Source organism: Cornus florida, unplaced genomic scaffold (assembly GCF_030987335.1).
Source record: "Cornus florida cultivar Cherokee Brave unplaced genomic scaffold, ASM3098733v1 CherokeeBrave_3.0.0_Hap2_Chr08, whole genome shotgun sequence".
NCBI classification, from domain to species: domain Eukaryota; kingdom Viridiplantae; phylum Streptophyta; class Magnoliopsida; order Cornales; family Cornaceae; genus Cornus; species Cornus florida.
Genome location: NW_026775578.1, coordinates 940,625 through 958,695, shown reverse-complemented (window position 1 = coordinate 958,695; position 18,071 = coordinate 940,625). Strand labels below are relative to the sequence as shown.

General features: G+C 35.4%; 2 protein-coding genes and 1 long non-coding RNA gene across 4 annotated transcripts; 2 read left to right on the top strand and 1 right to left on the bottom strand.

Annotated features, from left to right (window-relative positions):
• The first annotated feature begins 467 nt into the window (after positions 1 to 467).
• Positions 468 to 2,874, top strand: LOC132268776 (pentatricopeptide repeat-containing protein At3g62470, mitochondrial-like). The gene has a single exon (XM_059769611.1). It carries the CDS (start codon positions 639 to 641, stop codon positions 2,592 to 2,594), a length of 1,956 nt encoding a protein of 651 aa, XP_059625594.1. The 5' UTR covers positions 468 to 638; the 3' UTR covers positions 2,595 to 2,874.
• Positions 2,875 to 5,079: 2,205 nt separating this feature from the next.
• On the top strand, positions 5,080 to 10,451 carry LOC132268326 (histidine kinase CKI1-like). Its single transcript, XM_059769182.1, has 7 exons — positions 5,080 to 5,133; positions 5,460 to 5,696; positions 5,796 to 6,485; positions 7,257 to 7,632; positions 7,751 to 8,325; positions 8,688 to 9,959; positions 10,181 to 10,451. The coding sequence occupies exons 1-7, from the start codon at positions 5,080 to 5,082 to the stop codon at positions 10,391 to 10,393; spliced, it is 3,417 nt and encodes a 1,138-aa protein (XP_059625165.1). The 3' UTR covers positions 10,394 to 10,451.
• A 342-nt stretch (positions 10,452 to 10,793) lies between these two features.
• On the bottom strand, positions 10,794 to 14,337 carry LOC132268775 (uncharacterized). 2 transcript variants are annotated; one of them, XR_009469363.1, is made up of 3 exons: positions 14,323 to 14,337; positions 13,944 to 14,128; positions 10,794 to 11,216 (listed from the first exon to the last, which is right to left on the bottom strand). It is a non-coding gene; the product is annotated as an uncharacterized LOC132268775 (long non-coding RNA). The 2 variants fall into 2 exon arrangements; XR_009469362.1 differs by lacking the exon at positions 14,323 to 14,337 and having other exon boundaries at positions 13,944 to 14,314.
• Between the last annotated feature and the right edge of the window lie 3,734 nt (positions 14,338 to 18,071).

Genomic DNA, 18,071 nt, shown 5'->3' with positions numbered 1-18,071 from the left:
TTTAATTATTTTAGTTTTATTCCAATTAAGTCTTGTTGGATTTAGTTATCTGTGTCTAAGAATTTATCAACCATAAACCACCATATGGATTATGGAGTTGCATTGCTCATATAATCACTTATCGGAGTTGATGTTCTGTCTATTGCATGGGATGGATTGTAGGTCGACTCAATACCAAAGAGAGAGCATTAATTTTACCGGGGCAAAAAGAAAGAATATTTGTCCTCTTCCCCCATTTATTTCATCATATTTCCATCCTTTCTTTGTCCAATCGAATATTGTATAACCCAAAAAAATATATATATTTACAGGAGAAAGAGTAAAAACAAAAGGAAAATCTATTATTTTCATGGTTTTATTATAATATAATTTCCCATCAGTATACGCGAATAGTTGAGTTGACATTAGCCGGGCTGAATTACATATACAAGTCAGGCCAACTTAGGTAGTTAACACATTGGGCCAGGCCCAATCCTAACAAGGACCCGACAGGCTGTTTGTTGGGGGCACCAACCTTCCGGTAGCCGGTCACCATCCTACCAATACTGCATCACACTCCGATCTTCAGCATCCGTCGTCGTTGCCACTTCCTCGTCGTCATCTTTTTCTTCGTAATCCTACATTTTAATGGCGCTGAAATGAATCTTGTTCTGAAAAAACTCAAAAAATTTAGAGTTTTTAGAACTCTATTGTGTTCAAATTTCAACATCAATGGCCAACTCTTCTTCCACTGCTCCGCCGCCATCGACCTACCCTCCGTGGATGATAGACAAACCTCATGGCGAAGACGACAACGACGAGGGCGTTGTGGACAGCAGGTGCGCTTCTTTAATGGCAGCTCTCTGCCCCTGTCTCGTCTGCTTCATCCTCATCCTCATCGCAGTCTCCATCGTCCTCGTTGTCAAATTCCACATCTTCTGTCACACCCCTTTTCACTCTCTCTCCTCCCTCTTCTACAAGAAAAAGTGTTAGCCCCAGCACCAAACCCTAGCCTTGTCAATTCTAGAATCCCACTATTCCCCAATCATGATTTGCACGCAAAATCGTTATATTTGAATTCTAGAGGTTTCTGTAGGGTTTCAGATGTAGATGGAGATGATTCCGATGCTGAGTCGGACGCTGATGGTGTTGAGAGCGAAGGTGATAATGTTAGGTCGGAGGTGGATCCGAAAGAGGTTGATAGGGTCTGTAAGGTGATCGATGAATTGTTCGCATTGGATAGGAACATGGAGGCGGTTTTGGATGATAGTGGAATCAACTTGACTCACGATTTGGTTGTTGAAGTATTGGAACGGTTTCGGCATGCCAGGAAGCCGGCGTTTCGGTTCTTTTGCTGGGCAGGACAGATGCCTGGGTTTGCTCATGATTCAAGGACATATAACAAGATGATGGCGATATTAGGGAAGACAAGGCAATTTGAGACCATGGTTTCAGTGCTTGAAGAAATGGGTGAGAAAGGGCTTCTCACATTGGAGACATTTAAGATTGCCATTAAAGCTTTTGCAGCTTCCAAAGAGAGGAAGAAAGCAGTTGGAATTTTCGAGTTGATGAAGAAGTACAAGTTTAAAATTGGGGCTGATACTATCAATTGCTTGCTAGATGAACTTGGGAGGGCAAAGCTTGGGAAGGAAGCTCAAGCTTTGTTTGACAAGTTGAAAGAGAGGTTTACCCCGAATTTAAGGACCTACACAGTGTTGCTAAATGGTTGGTGCAGGGGGAGGAATTTGATGGAGGCGGGGAAGGTATGGAATGAGATGATTGATAAAGGTTTTAAGCCTGACATTGTTGCCCATAATACACTGCTGGAAGGTTTGTTAAGGGGTAAACAGAGGTGTGATGCAATCAAGTTGTTTGACGTTATGAAAGCCAAGGGCCCAACTCCTACTGTTCGAAGTTATACAATCTTAATTAAGGAGTTCTGCAAGCAAACAAAAATGAGAGAAGCTGTTGAATACTTCGAGCAGATGCTTGGTTCTGGCTGCCAGCCAGATGCTGCTGCTTATACTTGTTTGATTACAGGCTTTGGGAATCAGAAAAAGATGGACAAAGTCTATGGATTATTGAAGGAGATGAAAGAAAAAGGATGTCCACCGGATGTGCGTTTATACAATGCCCTGATCAAATTGATGACAAATCGGCAAATGCCAGATGATGCGGTTAGGATTTACAAAAAGATGGTTCAAAGTGGATTTCAACCAACAATACACACTTATAACATGATGATGAAATCTTACTTCGTGACGAAAAATTATGAAATGGGTTGTGCAGTTTGGGAGGAGATGAGTCGAAAGGGGTGTTGCCCTGATGATAATTCTTATATTGTTCTCATTGGAGGGCTTATAAGACAGGGAAGATCGGAGGAGGCTTGTAAATATTTAGAGGAAATGATAGAAAAAGGAATGAAGGCTCCTCAACTTGATTACAACAAGTTTGCTGCTGATTTCTCAAGAGCTGGCAAACCTGATGTACTCGAGGAGTTGGCTCAAAAGATGAAGTTTTCAGGGAAGTTTGAGACCTCCAATTTCTTTGCAAGATGGGCTGAGATGATGAAGAAAAGGGTTAAAAGAAGAGATCCTGTTACAGCTGAGAGGTAATGTGCTTGAGTTACTCGCTGAAGAATAATATTTTTGTGGTCTTTACATGGCACTTGGACCTTGGATTAACTACTATCGCTTGTTCAAGCACTCAACAGAAGAAGATTTACCCCTATCACATGTTGTTTGGGCAAATTGAGACCCGTAGTTGTCTCAATTGTATTTGTTTCTTGTTACAACCTTATTAGTATTTCAAAATTTTATCAATTTATCCGTTGTTGTGGTGTGCCATTTGACATTTACTTCTGTGCAATATAAACCATTGTTTGTCACTGTTTCAGGTTTGTTTCTTAGATGCTCTTTTATTTATTTATATATATATATGGTACTCGTTATTTTTTTCACTTTTACATGACAATGTAGAACACAGAATGAGCGGAGGAGACTCTGTTACCATTGCTATTCGGGTAGACAACTCATAATTGAATGGTTTAGCAGTGATTCAGGAAATTTAATTTTGGAAGGAATATGCAATTACTGATGAATCAAACATGCTGATGGAAACAACTCCCAACTACATTATATGTCAACCATCAGGTTCTCAAGCTTTCTTTTGGAGACTACTAATGTCCATCACTTCTTCTAAATCCCAGACTGCCAACATGTTCAGAATGAGTGTTTGTGTGTATATATGTACATATAGATATAATTTTTTATATTTAAATTTTGATTTTTAAGTCTTTGCTGGATGCATTTAGTGACAAGTGTTTTAACTCAAATTCCCAATAATTTAAATGATTCAATACAAAAGGTGATGATATTATTACCATTTTCATTTATTGAAATATATTGGCTAAAATCTCTGGAAATATATATATATATATATATATATATATATATATATATATATATATATATATATATATTGGCTAAAAATCTGGGTTATTCAATTGTTCCATTACTGACACAACATAGGGTGCAAAATTACTAAAATATTCTAATAATTTAATGAAATTAATTTGATCAGAGAACAGAATACAAGTTTTAGGACTGTACTAATCTACTCTTATAAAACAAAGGATTACAGATTACAATTTTGGTAAATGGTTTATTATTCAACAGTAATTAACAACTATACGGTGGTGAATGGTTTTTTCTGTGCTGCATGGAGCTTCTCTCTTGTTAATCAAGTTCATACATGGTACTATTTACAGTCAGTGCCAACCCAAATGCCAACAGTATAACAATTTTCGTAATAAATGTTAATCTGTTTGCAGTAGATTCTTTGGTGCTCATTTAATAATTAAGAAAACTAATTGAGTGAAAATACCAAAAATAGCCTATCAATTACCATTTTTATCCGCAGAACCTCCCTTTTGTGAGTTGAGAACTTAGCTCTTTTATACGCGTTACAAGGGTGATTATGTCAGTTAATTTTTTAGATAAATGTCAACTTCTGCTCTTATCTCATGATAAATATTCCTGGAGAATAAAATATATTGATTGTGTTTTTGCCTGCAAAAAACAGAAAAATAGAAGAAGAAAAAGATTTCATGTATTAGAAAGGCAAGTCATAGGTCTCTCTCTCTCTAGGGTAATCAGCCATGTCTACTTCTCCAACTCTCGTGCTCCAGTGAAGAGAAGACAGGATATGTAGAGAATCCACAGAAGAAAATGAAAAGCAAAATGTGATCTCAAACAACTAAAGCTCATATATATATATGTGTGTGTGTGTGTGTACACATACCTAAGCACTAGTGGAAGGATGGGAATTAGAATTCAACCACTTCTTTAATTTGTTTTCCTTTTGTTCTCATATCTCCTTGGGTTTCCTTTCCGATTGGTTGCAGAGAAAGAAGAAGAATTCTTTTGGACATGCAATAACATTAATGCATGTATAATCCTTTGATGATCAGATGTGAAGAGTATGGGCCAAACTTCAAAATCTGGGACAACTTTTTATCAACCCAAAAAATCAACGGTTCAAGGTTTCTGTAATGTCTCATATTACTAGTCTCTATGGTTATTAGTGTTCTTGTTCATATTATTTTTCTCAACCTTCTTCTTTCTTTAGGTCTGTGTTTTGATTCTCAGCAATGATTTATGGAAAATTAGTACAATCCTTTATGGAAAATAAGTTAATTGGAAGCTTCTAAAAATGAAATTAGAAAATTTAATTTCTGTTTCTCTTGCTCTTATTCAATTCATTCCAACTTTTTGATGTACGCGTGATTTTTTATTTTTTATTTTTTATTTTTTTTGTATTGCCAATAATATATATATATATATATATATATATATATATATATATATATTTGCATAATTAAGGGAATGTTTCACATAAATATTTATAAAAAAGTTAGCCGGAGAGTCAGGGATTTCCTTTAGACATGCCTTCTTCAGTTAATATAAGAGAGAGAGAGGCGCAGATACACTTTCCATACTTGGGACATTAATTTTGCATATCTCAAAATTAATTTCCTATATTTTCATGTCAATGCAGAGCTGACATTGGCCTTTTCATATGTCAAACTCATCAACTACAATGAAGGTCAGCTCATTGATAGTGTTGCGGCCTGTTTGTTTCTTCATCATTCTGGTAATTAGTTCACTGGTCTCAATGTTTCGTAATCTTTATTTCTTGGTTGAGTGCAGAAGAAGAACAAAAAAATGGAAACTTAAGTTGTTCAAGATTCCAAAATCTCCATTTTCCCTCATATCCCTGGCATGAATTGAGCATATATACATATAAATTAATACAGTTGCAAAATCTTCCAAAACACCATACTTATAATGTATAAACTATGCTTTTCAGTAATACCTTAGGTAACTTTTTCTTGTTAAATATATATTAGTGTAATAGTATTGGTTATGATCATTTATTTCCCTCTTGAAAATTAAGACTGACCTAATTGCATGGTACAGGCACTGGTAATGCTGCTACTCCCCAGTTTGTTGTTCCCATTTTGGATTATTAAGGCTAAAACAATCCAACGAGAGGTGAAGTTGATTTCCCTCAATGTCAGTGAAGAGCTACCATTGGAAATTGAAAACATTGCAAATTTGTTACTTCCAAAGATTACGTCAGCCACGACTCTAGCAACTCTTTTGAGCTCATCTCTTAATGGCATTCGACTTTCATTCTCTAATATTGAAACTAAGGTTTGTATCTATCTGCTCCTCTTGCTGAGAAAGAATTGTTAATTAGATATAATTAAGTTTGAACAAAAACAACTCATGATTAATAGTTTGATATTGCAGGTGGCCCCTATACTGTTTCAAGCATTGTTGACTATTCCGCAATTGTCACAGATTTCATATACTGGATTGGATGGATTGTTCTTCTCATACTACACCAAAGCCAATCAATCTTTTGCTGTGTATTCAAACAATTCATTTTCAGTTTATCCAATTACTCCAAATGCCACAACAAAGTACACGTGGTACACTCAGCCTGTAAATCAAAACACTGGAAGGCCATTCGGAGAAGCTGTTATTTCCCATCCTTGGTTTAATGCGAATGCAAGTTGGATTCAAGAAGCCTTAAATAGTACAAATGGGTATTCTTCAATAGGAATGGGGTGGAATGGTGCTAAAGATCTCCTATTCCTTAGGACAGCTGGTGTGGATGGAAGAGGAGCTATCTCTTTAGGGTTTCCGGTTGAATCATTAGTTGGTTTCTTCTCTAGCAAAAAACTTCATGGTGGGAGCTTGTATTTGGCCACAAAAGATGGGAAAGTACTCACTGATGGGATCCAAAACACTCACATGGTCCTTGTTGGTAACTCAGTTTCATTTCAGATGTTGAAACCAAATGGTGATCACATAGGTAATATTGGTAATGTTACTTGTGAACCCTATAATGGCACATTAAAACCTTCTGTGTTGGACATTTGGGAAAGAAAATACATGTTTTTCTGCTCACCAATTGAAATTGTTGGGCTGCAATCGGTATGGTCCCTTTCATCACAATGAACTTCTTCTCTTAGTATTTATCACAATATACGTAATGCTCATAAGTTTCTTTGTATGTAGAATATTGTGTACATGTTTTGCTTTCACATGAAAGTTTACATGCCTCATAGCATTTGCTTTTATTTGATAAAGTTTTCTTCAATATCTGTTATAAAGCAATGTAATGCTTCTTTCCAGAATAAGTGAATGCATATTCTGTTGTTCTATTAATTGTCCATTGTTTTAGAAAACTTTTAAAGCCTCAAAGTAAGAGTCCAGAAATCAAACTTGAGACACAATTATCTTGATTATTAGGTCACTTAAACAGCTGTGATCAATAATATATATATATATATCATGCGTAATAAACATCATCAGGAATAAAGCAAGACTGTAGTATATCTATGATATGTTTTTGAATATTTTCAGTTGATGGCTCGCTCTTGTTAGAATTTACTTCCCTTCTTCATGAACAATCTGTAATCTGGAATCTGTAATGTTGACTTAGTTTATGCTTATATTAGGTATGCCCTTGAATTAAATCACAAGGTGACAAGGTGTCTCTATAACATATAAAACATTTCTAAAGAACCACTGACCATGCGTACATGTTCTTACTCGACTTATGGTTACACAAAATAGAGTGAAATTGCATTATAAACGTTATTTTTTTTTATTATTATTTTTGGGCAAGTAAAATGCATTATAAACATGATTGTACTATTCTTTGTTATTTTTAAAACTAATGCTAACTTATCTAGGTTTCAGGTATATGCATTGGCTTTACCACATAGGGAACAAGAGAGCATTGTTCACAAGAATATCAAGTTTGCATTCATGCTACTTGTTATAATGATCTGCACTATGGTTATATCCATTGTCACCTTCGTGTTCTTAATTGTTAGAGCAGCTAGAAGGGAGATGCATTTATGTTCTACACTCATAAGACAAATGGAATCAACTCAACAAGCAGAAAGAAAGAGTATGAATAAGAGTCTCGCATTTGCAAGTGCAAGCCATGACGTGCGTGCCTCTCTAGCAGGAATTACTGGTTTGATAGATATATGTCGTGATGAAGTTGCTCCTGGGTCAGAATTTGAGACAAATTTAATGCAAATGGAAGTTTGTATAAAGGACCTTTTAGGTATGTTTACTAACTAGTTTTTTTATTTCTTCATAACATTTTCAACTGGTAATAATAGTTGTACACTCATAGAAATTTATATCATTAATCTTTTGAAATCTATAATGTGCTTATCCAGGTTTATTGAATTCAATTCTTGATACAAGTAAAATTGAAGCTGGCAAGATGCAACTTGAAGAAGAAGAATTTGATTTGGCCAAGTTACTTGAAGATGCAGTTGACTTATATTATCCTGTAGGTATGAAAAAAGGGGTAGATGTGGTGTTGGACCCTTGCGATGGTTCCATTTCTAACAATACACTCGTTAAAGGAGACAGGGGAAAGTTGAAACAGATATTGTGTAACTTAGTGAGCAATGCTATCAAATTTACCCCCGAGGGACATGTAGCAGTACGAGCTTGGGCAAAGAAACCTAGCTTCAAGAATTCCATACTTGGTTCCAATAGGAACAGATCATTGAGTTGCATATCATGCTTATTTTTCAAAAATAATGAAGCATACAATGACCTTGAAGCCATGAACACAATTCAACAAAACCCGAATTCTATGGAATTTGTATTCGAGGTGGATGATACAGGAAAAGGAATTCCAAAAGAGAAGCAAAATTCTGTATTTGAAAACTATGTTCAGGTCAAAGAGACAGCTCTTGGACAAGGAGGCACTGGCTTAGGACTTGGTATTGTTCAATCTTTGGTACGTAAATAGTTAGTCCTAATAATTTCAACAAAAGTTACGCTACTTTTATTCTTTAATTTTTTTTCCTGTTTCAATCTGTGAATTATATAGTACTCAATCTTGTTGCATTTGTTCTCTATAGATAAAAGTAATCCTGAATGATTTTTATGTGGCAGCCCGGCCCCTTGGTCTTTGTTTTTCAGAAAATTCATGTCAAGAGGGATGTTAATTAAAATTACCTGTTATTTGCATGTATTATACTTTGGTGAAGAATTTATTAGATTTTTATTTCATTATTTGTTCAGATTTTTTTCATCAATTAGTTGTCAATACTTCAAAATGACTTGAATGATTTTTAATTCAGAAAATTTTCACACTAGGTACGTCTAATGGGTGGAGAGATACGAATTGTGGATAAGGAAATTGGTGAAAAGGGAACTGTCTTCAGTTTCAATGCCTTCCTCACTACATGTGGGATTAACTCAAGCAGTAGCTATGCAAGAGAAGGTGATGTTAAATCAAATGGTGGTTCCATATCCAGTTATATGAATCAACACTCAGAGCCAAGTAATCATCGCTCCCCTAGCCCTATCCCAAAGCCAGAGTTGTCCCAAGTCATACTCTTCATTCAAAGTTATGAACGGCAAAGAACTTCACAAAAATTCATGGAGAGCCTGGGGATAAAAGTATGTGCAGTAAAACAATGGGAGCAACTTCCTCATACCTTTAAGAAGATAAAACATAAACTGAACTTTTCGCGGCACAGCTCTTCAGGAAGATCAGATGTGAGCATGAGGAGCGACTGTATGAGCAGACCGGGATCGCACAGCTCTAGTATTAGAGCAAAGGATTTACCTTTAAGTGCCTTGGATGGGACAGACCAGATACCACCCCTTCACAGGAGGATTAGTTATAGAGCTGTGCCCAACTTCATACTAATTGTGATTGATACTAATGCTGGACCTTTTCGGGAATTAAGCAAGGCTGTGGCTGAATTCAGAAGAGACCTTTACAATACCTGTTGTAGGGTCGTTTGGATAGATAAACCCGGTGCTCATAGCATCCATTTGAAAGGCCTCAACGAGGAAAAGCTCCCTCCAACCGATCTCATCATATCTAAGCCGTTACATGGTTCTCGCTTGTATCATTTGATAGGACTTCTACCGGAGTTTGGAGGTACATTGCCGGGTGATTCAACAAAAAGCAAGTATCGAGTTGAAAAAGTTTCTTCCGAGTCCGGTTGTTCAGAAAGCCATGCGCGTATGAGGTTGAGGAATTCTCCGACTCAAAACCTCCCAGTCCAAAGGCGAGAGATACAAGAACATGTCGACCCAAGTCGTGAGAAACGTTTAAGTGGGAAAAATGTTTTATTTGCAGTTCACAACCTCCCAATCCAACGGGGAGAAATACAAGAGCACGGTGGCACCAGAAGTGATCAGAAACCCTTAAGTGGGAAGAAGGTGTTGGTTGCTGAGGATAATACTGTGATGAGCCAAGTGGTTATGTCTAATCTTTCTAAACTCGGTGCAGCTGTTGAACACTGTAAAAATGGAAAAGCTGCCTTCGAATTAGTTTGCAAAGGTCTAAGTGATCAAAGGACAAGCAAAGCTTTTGGAGTTCTTCCTTATGACTATATATTAATGGACTGTGAGGTAAAAGATTTTTTATTTTTTTATTTTTTACCATGCATCTCTTTACATATATCGTATGGCTAGTTCTACTTAATTAATACACATACATAGTATAATTTCTTGGTGACGATATTCCAAACCCATACCCAAATTGTGCATATATAGTTGCATTCAGTTATCAAGGAAGGATGCTAGGCATCCTTTTTAGCTTGAAATATAAATACTATTCTTTTATTTGACAGATGCCGGTAATGGATGGGTTTGAGGCAACAAGACGTATACGGGAGGAGGAAACACAGTACGGTGTTCACGTACCCATCATTGCATTGACTGCTCATACAATAGGTGAGGAAGCAGAACGGATGATGAGGGCTGGAATGGATTTTCACTTGCCCAAACCTCTGAAAAAGGAACAACTATTGGAAGCCATCACATACATCCATAGTAAAATATGAGATACTAACATTAGTATCTATATTTCTCTTTTACCTTTAATTTGTAGTACTCGTGTACATTGTGTCTATTCTTTTGATGAAGTTATTAGATTATACAATATATATATATATATATATATATATAATTAATTAATTAATTAATTGTATTCCATGCAAATACAGAGAGTTTTCCCTGGGTTATGCAGACATTTTCAGCACATTGAATTCTTTCGTCATTATTAAAACCTTCAATCTTCAGCTTATATCATGTGAGGTTTTACACCAGCCCATAGAGGTAGCAGGAAGAACTTGCTCTTAGAGGAGGGGTTTGGCAAACAGCGATATGGAACATATGTATGTATCCTCGCAGTGTTTTATCTTTGCCCTTTATTATTGATTCATGTTGTTCAAAGAAAAAAGAGGAAGAATAAAAATAAAATATAGCAAGGAAAGAGCGTATAAATTGTTAATGGAGTAACATGCTTGACACTGAATTTTATGCAGTCTATTACATTTCCTGGAATTTAAATGTGCGTCTACGGGAGGAAAAAGAAATTATTTCCTCTTTTTCGACTTCACATGAACTTTTTCAGGGATTTCACCATCATCTTCTGAAGAGATTTCCTCTGGTTCATCGGGGACATCATTTGGAACATTATGTTTGGTGATGAAGTCCTTCAGTACGCTCATGCTCTCTTCCTTCATTGAAACCAATTGCTCAGAAAGAATTCCTTTGTTTACATGAACAGGATATGTTTCTGATCCAAGGACAAATGTAGCTTTAACCCGGGTGCCAGGAGAAGCATTCTCACAAGATTGAGCCTCCGTCATATATCCAGAACCCCTGCATATCATTCAAAATTCAATTCTAACTTCAATAAACTAATTACTTGCCCAAGCTCACCTTTCTCTAGCATGGACTAAATAAAAAAATATATATATAAGCAAGACAACAATTGAATTAAACCCATTTGTTAACTAGATTACGAGAAATTTTAATATAAATGGTCTAACCCAGAAACTAAATTCAAGATTTCCTTTTCCCATTTTCTTGGGTAATATTTATAAGGATTGAGTTTATGTTCTAGGCAGTAATCTTTTATAAACAGAAAGTGGGTTACCAGAGACAATGAAGTAGTTATGTGAGGTTTTAAGTATCAACATTTATGGACAATAAAGTTAACATCATACCATACACAAATTGCCAGATGATATCAAGTCCAGGTTCTTGGGAAAAGAGGTACGCAATGCAATGCACATAACTTATCTTATTATTTTAAAATTAACGGTGTGTGATGGAGATCAATGGCAACAATCTTTGAAGGTGTATATGAACTTGGTGGGCATCATGATGCAATGAAAGCTGGGTTTTATTTATGCTATTAAGATATGAATTATGAATTTGAAGAGTTGTGAGACTTATTGATGACCTCAATTATGAGGAAAGTTCAAAAGTCACGAGTTCTCATCAATTATGAGGAAAGTTCAAAAGTCAGGAGTTAAGCTCCACCTAAGTCTAAGAGGCAAGAGCAGAATCCTATAAAAGGGAGGGATGGGGTTGATCAGTGAACGAATGAATAAATAATAGTGTATGAAATTTCATTGTGACTTGTGAGTGATTCACAAAATATAACGGTGTGAGACCTTCTCTAGGTGTGATGCCTAGACCTACCTGTCAGCGTGACTCCAATGGGCTATTACTCTTTCTCATTGTTTGTTCTACATCTCTACTATCAAACCTCAAATTTCAGCCCTGATTGTTGAACTTTTAGCCACTGAATTTAGCAAGTTTTAGCTATTTAAGGCTGCTGTTGATGTCCTACATCAGTGTGATACCACTACCACTGAAAAAAGTGAATGTGGTCAGTCTAGTCTAGTCTAGTCTGATCCCACACTACAGATTTAGCAAGCCCTTGGACAATAATTCTAACTTTCTTAGATACACAAAATAATAATAATAATAATAAGTCCAATTTCTCAAAAGACAAACACCACTGGCTATGCGATTATGCTACTCCAACTACTCATGAATTTCATAGCAAGCGTGTAGGTGCTCAAATGCAATGCGATTATGCTACTCCCAACTACTCATGAAAACATAATATTATTATGATTAATGGAAAATTATAAACCAATCACAAGTCGATGTTCCAATTACCCCAAAACCGGAACTAGATTAAACAATATTGCAGCTCAAGGGAACCTTGTTCTAATCTAAACTACAGATTTTGATAGATTACAAATAGGCTGGTATGTAGTATCAATTCAGGGCCGGCCTAGAGATTTCAAATATTTTGAGAGGCCCTAGGTGAACTTTCAAATGTGAGGCCCTTGAGTTTCACACGCACAAAAAAAAATTATAAGAGTGCGAAATGATGTTTTCAATTTCTATAGCTAATATAATTGTGCGTCTGTGCAGTGTGCTTAAGACAACTAACTAATAACTATAAATTTTTATCACCACCAATAAATAATTGTGCGCAAATTGTACGCATGTGCAATGTGCACAAGACAGCTAACTAATAACAATAAATTTATAAATTAAAGAGTGCAAAATTTTCACAGGCACAAAATAAAAAATGAATAGAACAGATTACCAGAGAACAGAAAACTGCAGCTTCTTTTACATTCATTGTTTATATAGCTACTAAAATTTGATGATTACAGATGACAAAAATATGTGGAGATGAGAGTGACTATATATATATATATATATATATATAGGAGGCAGAACTTGTGGTACTGAAGAAGTAGTGGGCCTTTTAGGTTAAATGTGGCATCCACTATCATATATAGTTTTGTCTTTCACTCTTTATATTAACTACACTATACTTTCTTTGTGTTTTTTTTGGGAGCCAATTACCCGCAGTGATTGATTGATCATTGCTACAGAAGACCTGTGCAAATTGATAGAAAAAACCATTAACTTTTGTTTTGTTAAAGCCTGCTCTTGATTTCCATGTGCTTGTACATTCTGATGGCAAGTGCTTTGACAGTATTATTAACCGAAATTCTAGCTGAGCCAACTTCAAATAACATCAATAATGGTGGTATGCATCTTCATATAAAAATAAAAAAACCCTTAATTTGGCACTTTTAAGTATGAGCATAATTTAGAGATCGAAAAAGTACATTATTACCTCAACGCACTAGTAGAAGGGATCCTTAATTTTCTTGGGATTGAATGTGAAATGCAAAAAATTATGAGGAAAAGGGGAATGGTTGCTGCTGTTGTGAGATTGGAGTGGACTTGGGGAGAGGAAAAAAAAAAAGTACCTGCCATAGTTTATGGACTCGATCGCCATGAAAGACGCATGTAGAAAGGTACACATTTATTAAAATACTAAGAGAGCCATAATATATTCATTCAGCTTTTGATAGCCATCACACACTGACACACACACACAAAAACCCTAGCTACTTTTCACTATTGGAACAAAGGTAGAGGCCCGAATCAAACGAACCAAGGTTAGAACAAATCAAACGATGAGATGAGCGAAACAAAGAAACATATATAAAAAATCGATTCAAGCAAAAGGAGATAGAAGAGAGAGAGAGATGATGAACATACCTTGTCACCTGAGGCGATAGCGGAGGCGATAGCCCTGTGGAGTGTCGAAGCAGATTGTGTCGTCTGAAACTTGCCCTAACTTATTTTTATTTTATTTTTCCATCCCCTATGGGCCTCAAAATTTGAGGCCCTTTAAAATCTGAGGCCCAAGGCAATCGCCTGGTCGCCTTGGGCCAGGGCCGGCCCTGTATCAATTTAGGGATCCAGAGCAATACAAGAATAAAATAATTCACACCTGTACAAAAGTTTTGAAGTTGCAAAATCTAATACCCTAATTCTATAAACTTCATATCTGATATTATTGGCGATATTATATATATATTCTTTAACGAGTTTGTGGAGAAAAAGAAGAGAGAGAGAGAGAGAGAGAGAGAGTAACCTGGTGGGCAAGCGACTTCAACGTCGATAAGCGCTACTCGCTGTCTCTATCTGCTTGAATGGGAGAAGACGAAGTATCAAAATGTCTAAAACCCTCCTCCCCAATTACACTTTGCTATATTTAAATAGCAACCCAATAGTTTTGTATGGGGTTAATTACAATGACATCCTGAAGTTTGCTGTAATGACAATCATATATAAGTTGAGTGTTTTTTTAATAATGACACCCCTTATAAAAAAATGGACCCAAACAATCCCTTAAAAGATGTAAAATGTCAATATTACCCTTAAATATTTTATTATAAAATCTCTAAATTCTTAAATGACACATTTACCCATCAAAACCTTACCAATCTCTCTCCTCTCTCGCCTTCTTTCATCAGAAGCCCTCCTCTCTCTAGGAGTGGAGGATGGCGGATATGGATGCGCATAAGGCTTTCATCTGGACGATAGAGTCGGCGGAGTCGCTGAGATTGCGTTGCTGATTGCTGACGAGTTGTCGGAGTTCCTCACTTTTGTTCTCAATCTGCTTCCAGGTACTGGCTTCACATTGCAGATCTCGGAGATCGGCGAGAAGAACGATTCGACTTGTCTGTCTCGTTGGTGTCCCCATCCGCCGCCACCGACGACGGCTCCATTAGTGGTGGATGGTGACGAAGGTGGGTGGTGGTTCGCCGGATTACTTCTTAGGCACATGAGGAACCGGCCTAACATCTTTTAAATCGAAATCCACAAATGGAAGGGTTAGATTTTTGACTATCAGAAGATCATGGGCTATCAGAAGATGAGATCCATGAAAGTATCGACAAGTCCACCCTGTCCGAACACCAAAAGCAACATCAAAATAGTTCAATCATAAAAACTAATTTTTCAACATTCATTTTTTCTATAAGCCTACAGGGTTCTTTGTTTGGTTTCATATGAACTTCTTATATACATAATTTTATGCTTCATTTTGGATTTGGTTTAATGTGAATGTTTTTTTTTTATTTTTTTTTATTTTTATTATTATTATTTTTTTTTATGAATTGTAAAACAAATGACAATGTTTACTTAATTGTATATCTACGCATCAACCATTTCAATCTTTACTGATGTTTTTAACTTTTATTATATTTTAGGAGTAAAAAAAAAAACTAAGAAAACAAGAGGAAAACAACTAAGATACTGGAGTAGACTAAATTAAGTCTATAAAACTCTTGTTATTTTTATTGCATAACATTATAAATCTGGTTGATGATACCTACTCTTCTTTTCTTTTACCACTACAAATTCTAATACTCATCTTTAGAATTGATTTTGATTTGAATTGCAATAATCACGTCGATGCTCCTTGATAGAACAACCCCTCATAGTGAAAGGGTTGGATTTTTGACTCCTGAGTCCGGACCATTTCCATGGATTTGCAACAACTAAAAAGAAGCAATTCCTTATTTTCATCAGGTGTCTATGCGGGCAAGAAAGAGAAGGGGGAAGAAAGCTTGGATACTTAATTGGAGGAACTTTTTGCCCTGATTGGCGAGATTTTACTGACAGAAACGGTACAGGAGAGAATAGGAAAGAAAATAGTTTGTTTTGTTTTTTTGTTTTTTTTTTTTTCTAATTTTATTTTATTGATAAAGGTTAGAAAGGTAATTTCATCACTCAATTTGGTCAATTAATAAGTCAAAGGGTAAATTTGTCAATTCAGAGGTGGCATGCCATCATTGGGGTGTCTTTATTACCTTTATCAAATTTTGAGGTGGTGTCATTGTTTAAAAATAGCTCAACTTGTATATACTTGTTATTATAGTAAACTTTAAGGGGTGTCATTGTAATTAACCCTTTTATATATTACCAAAAGTCTATCAACCAAAAAAAAAGTTAATTAGTCTAATTCAAACGCGATCTTTTTTTTCTTTCTTTTAAGGTTCGTAATAGGTAAATACAATGATAGACATATACAAGTTACTTATTTTTGGACACCCCTATAAAAAATTCCATCAAACAAGGTGTAACGGGTGGGCGCTTGCCCATTTATCCAAAAACTCGAACTGTTAGGTAAGGCTACATACTCACCCATTTATACCCAATCTCTTTCCCATCCGATTCCAATGTGGGACAAAATGACCCTTGTTACATTCTCCCCCACCCAAACTCGCAACGCCCTCGTTGCGGTTGGGCTACCCTGCCTACCCGGGTGGACTCACCCGGACGCCTTCCGGGTCGGGCACTTGGCTTGGCACCGGATCAAGGACTGGGTTTGGCTCTGATACCAACTGTAACGGGTGGGCGCTTGCCCATTTACCCAAAAGCTCGAACTGTTAGGTAAGGCTGCATACCCACCCATTTATACCCAATCTCTTTCCCATCCGATTCCGATGTGGGACAAAATGACCCTTGTTACACAAGGCCTTAATGATCTAAAAAGAGGAAATTACTCATTAATATTAAAAGGACGAATTACAAAATACCCCCCTCGACTTTCACCTGTTTGCAAAAAAAAACCCTTTATGAATATTTTTAGCAATTAATCCCCCTCAACTATCGGGTCATTTTAACTAACCTCTAATTGATTGCGTGATAAATTTTTTGGACGAAATTACCCTTAAAATCAAAACAATACATTAATATTAATAAAGTACTCGCCACTCACTTTATTTTTATTTTTTTAACCGCATAAAATACTAAAACGAGACCTCTTATTTTGAAACTAGTCCTTTGATTTTTTCTTTCGAAATATTGTTGCATTTGGAACATATAAAGTAATATGATAGTTATTTATCATATGTCAACTTAAATTGATTTTGGTAAAAAAAAAAAAAAAACTAGTACCATGATTTTTTATAAACTAAGATAAAGAAAAAGATATATACGAGAGATCTAAAAATATCAGTACCGTATTTTTTTATAAAATTTAAAAGTAGAAATTTATAAGATTCTAAAAAATTATGGATATAGCTTACCCCAAAAAAATCCAGTGGTGTTCACCATAATATCAAAACAAAACCCCCCCTCCCCTACCTCCAAAACATATTTCACACACTTTTTTTTTTTTTTTAGTCAAAAGATATTTCACTTAAATATTAACAAATATTTGTTTGGATTATCTTTAATTATTTATTTATTCTGTAGAACAAACATTTATTATGACATAAAATTTGATTTATTTCAATATCATCAATCTTAATCCCAATACTTTTCTACTAGTATTAAATTGTGATATGCTACTCTCACACACACACACACACATATAAATGAAAAAAGCCACTTCCTCCAAATTATGAGATGATTTTGCCACATAGTTTGATAAATTTTTATTTTTAATTTTTTTAAAAAAATCATGGTACAAGTTTTTATTTTTATTTTTTTCCCATCAAAATCAATTTAAGTTGACATTTGATAAATAACTACTATATTAGTATATATATATTCCAAATGCAAGAACATTTCCAAAGAAAAAATAAAAGGCCTCGTTTCAAAATTAGAGGCTTCGTTTTAGTGTTTTATGCAATATTAAAAAAAAAAAAGAAAAAAAAAAGTGAGTGGTGGGTACTTTAGTAATACTAATATTTGGTTTTGATTTTAAGAATAATTTTGTCTAAAAATTTTATTACACAACCACTCAAACGGATATTTAATGGTACAAGTTTTTATTTTTATTTTTTTCCATCAAAATCAATTTAAGTTAACATTTGATAAATAACTACTATATTACTATATATATATTCCAAATGCAAGAGCATTTTCAAAGAAAAAAATCAGAGGCCT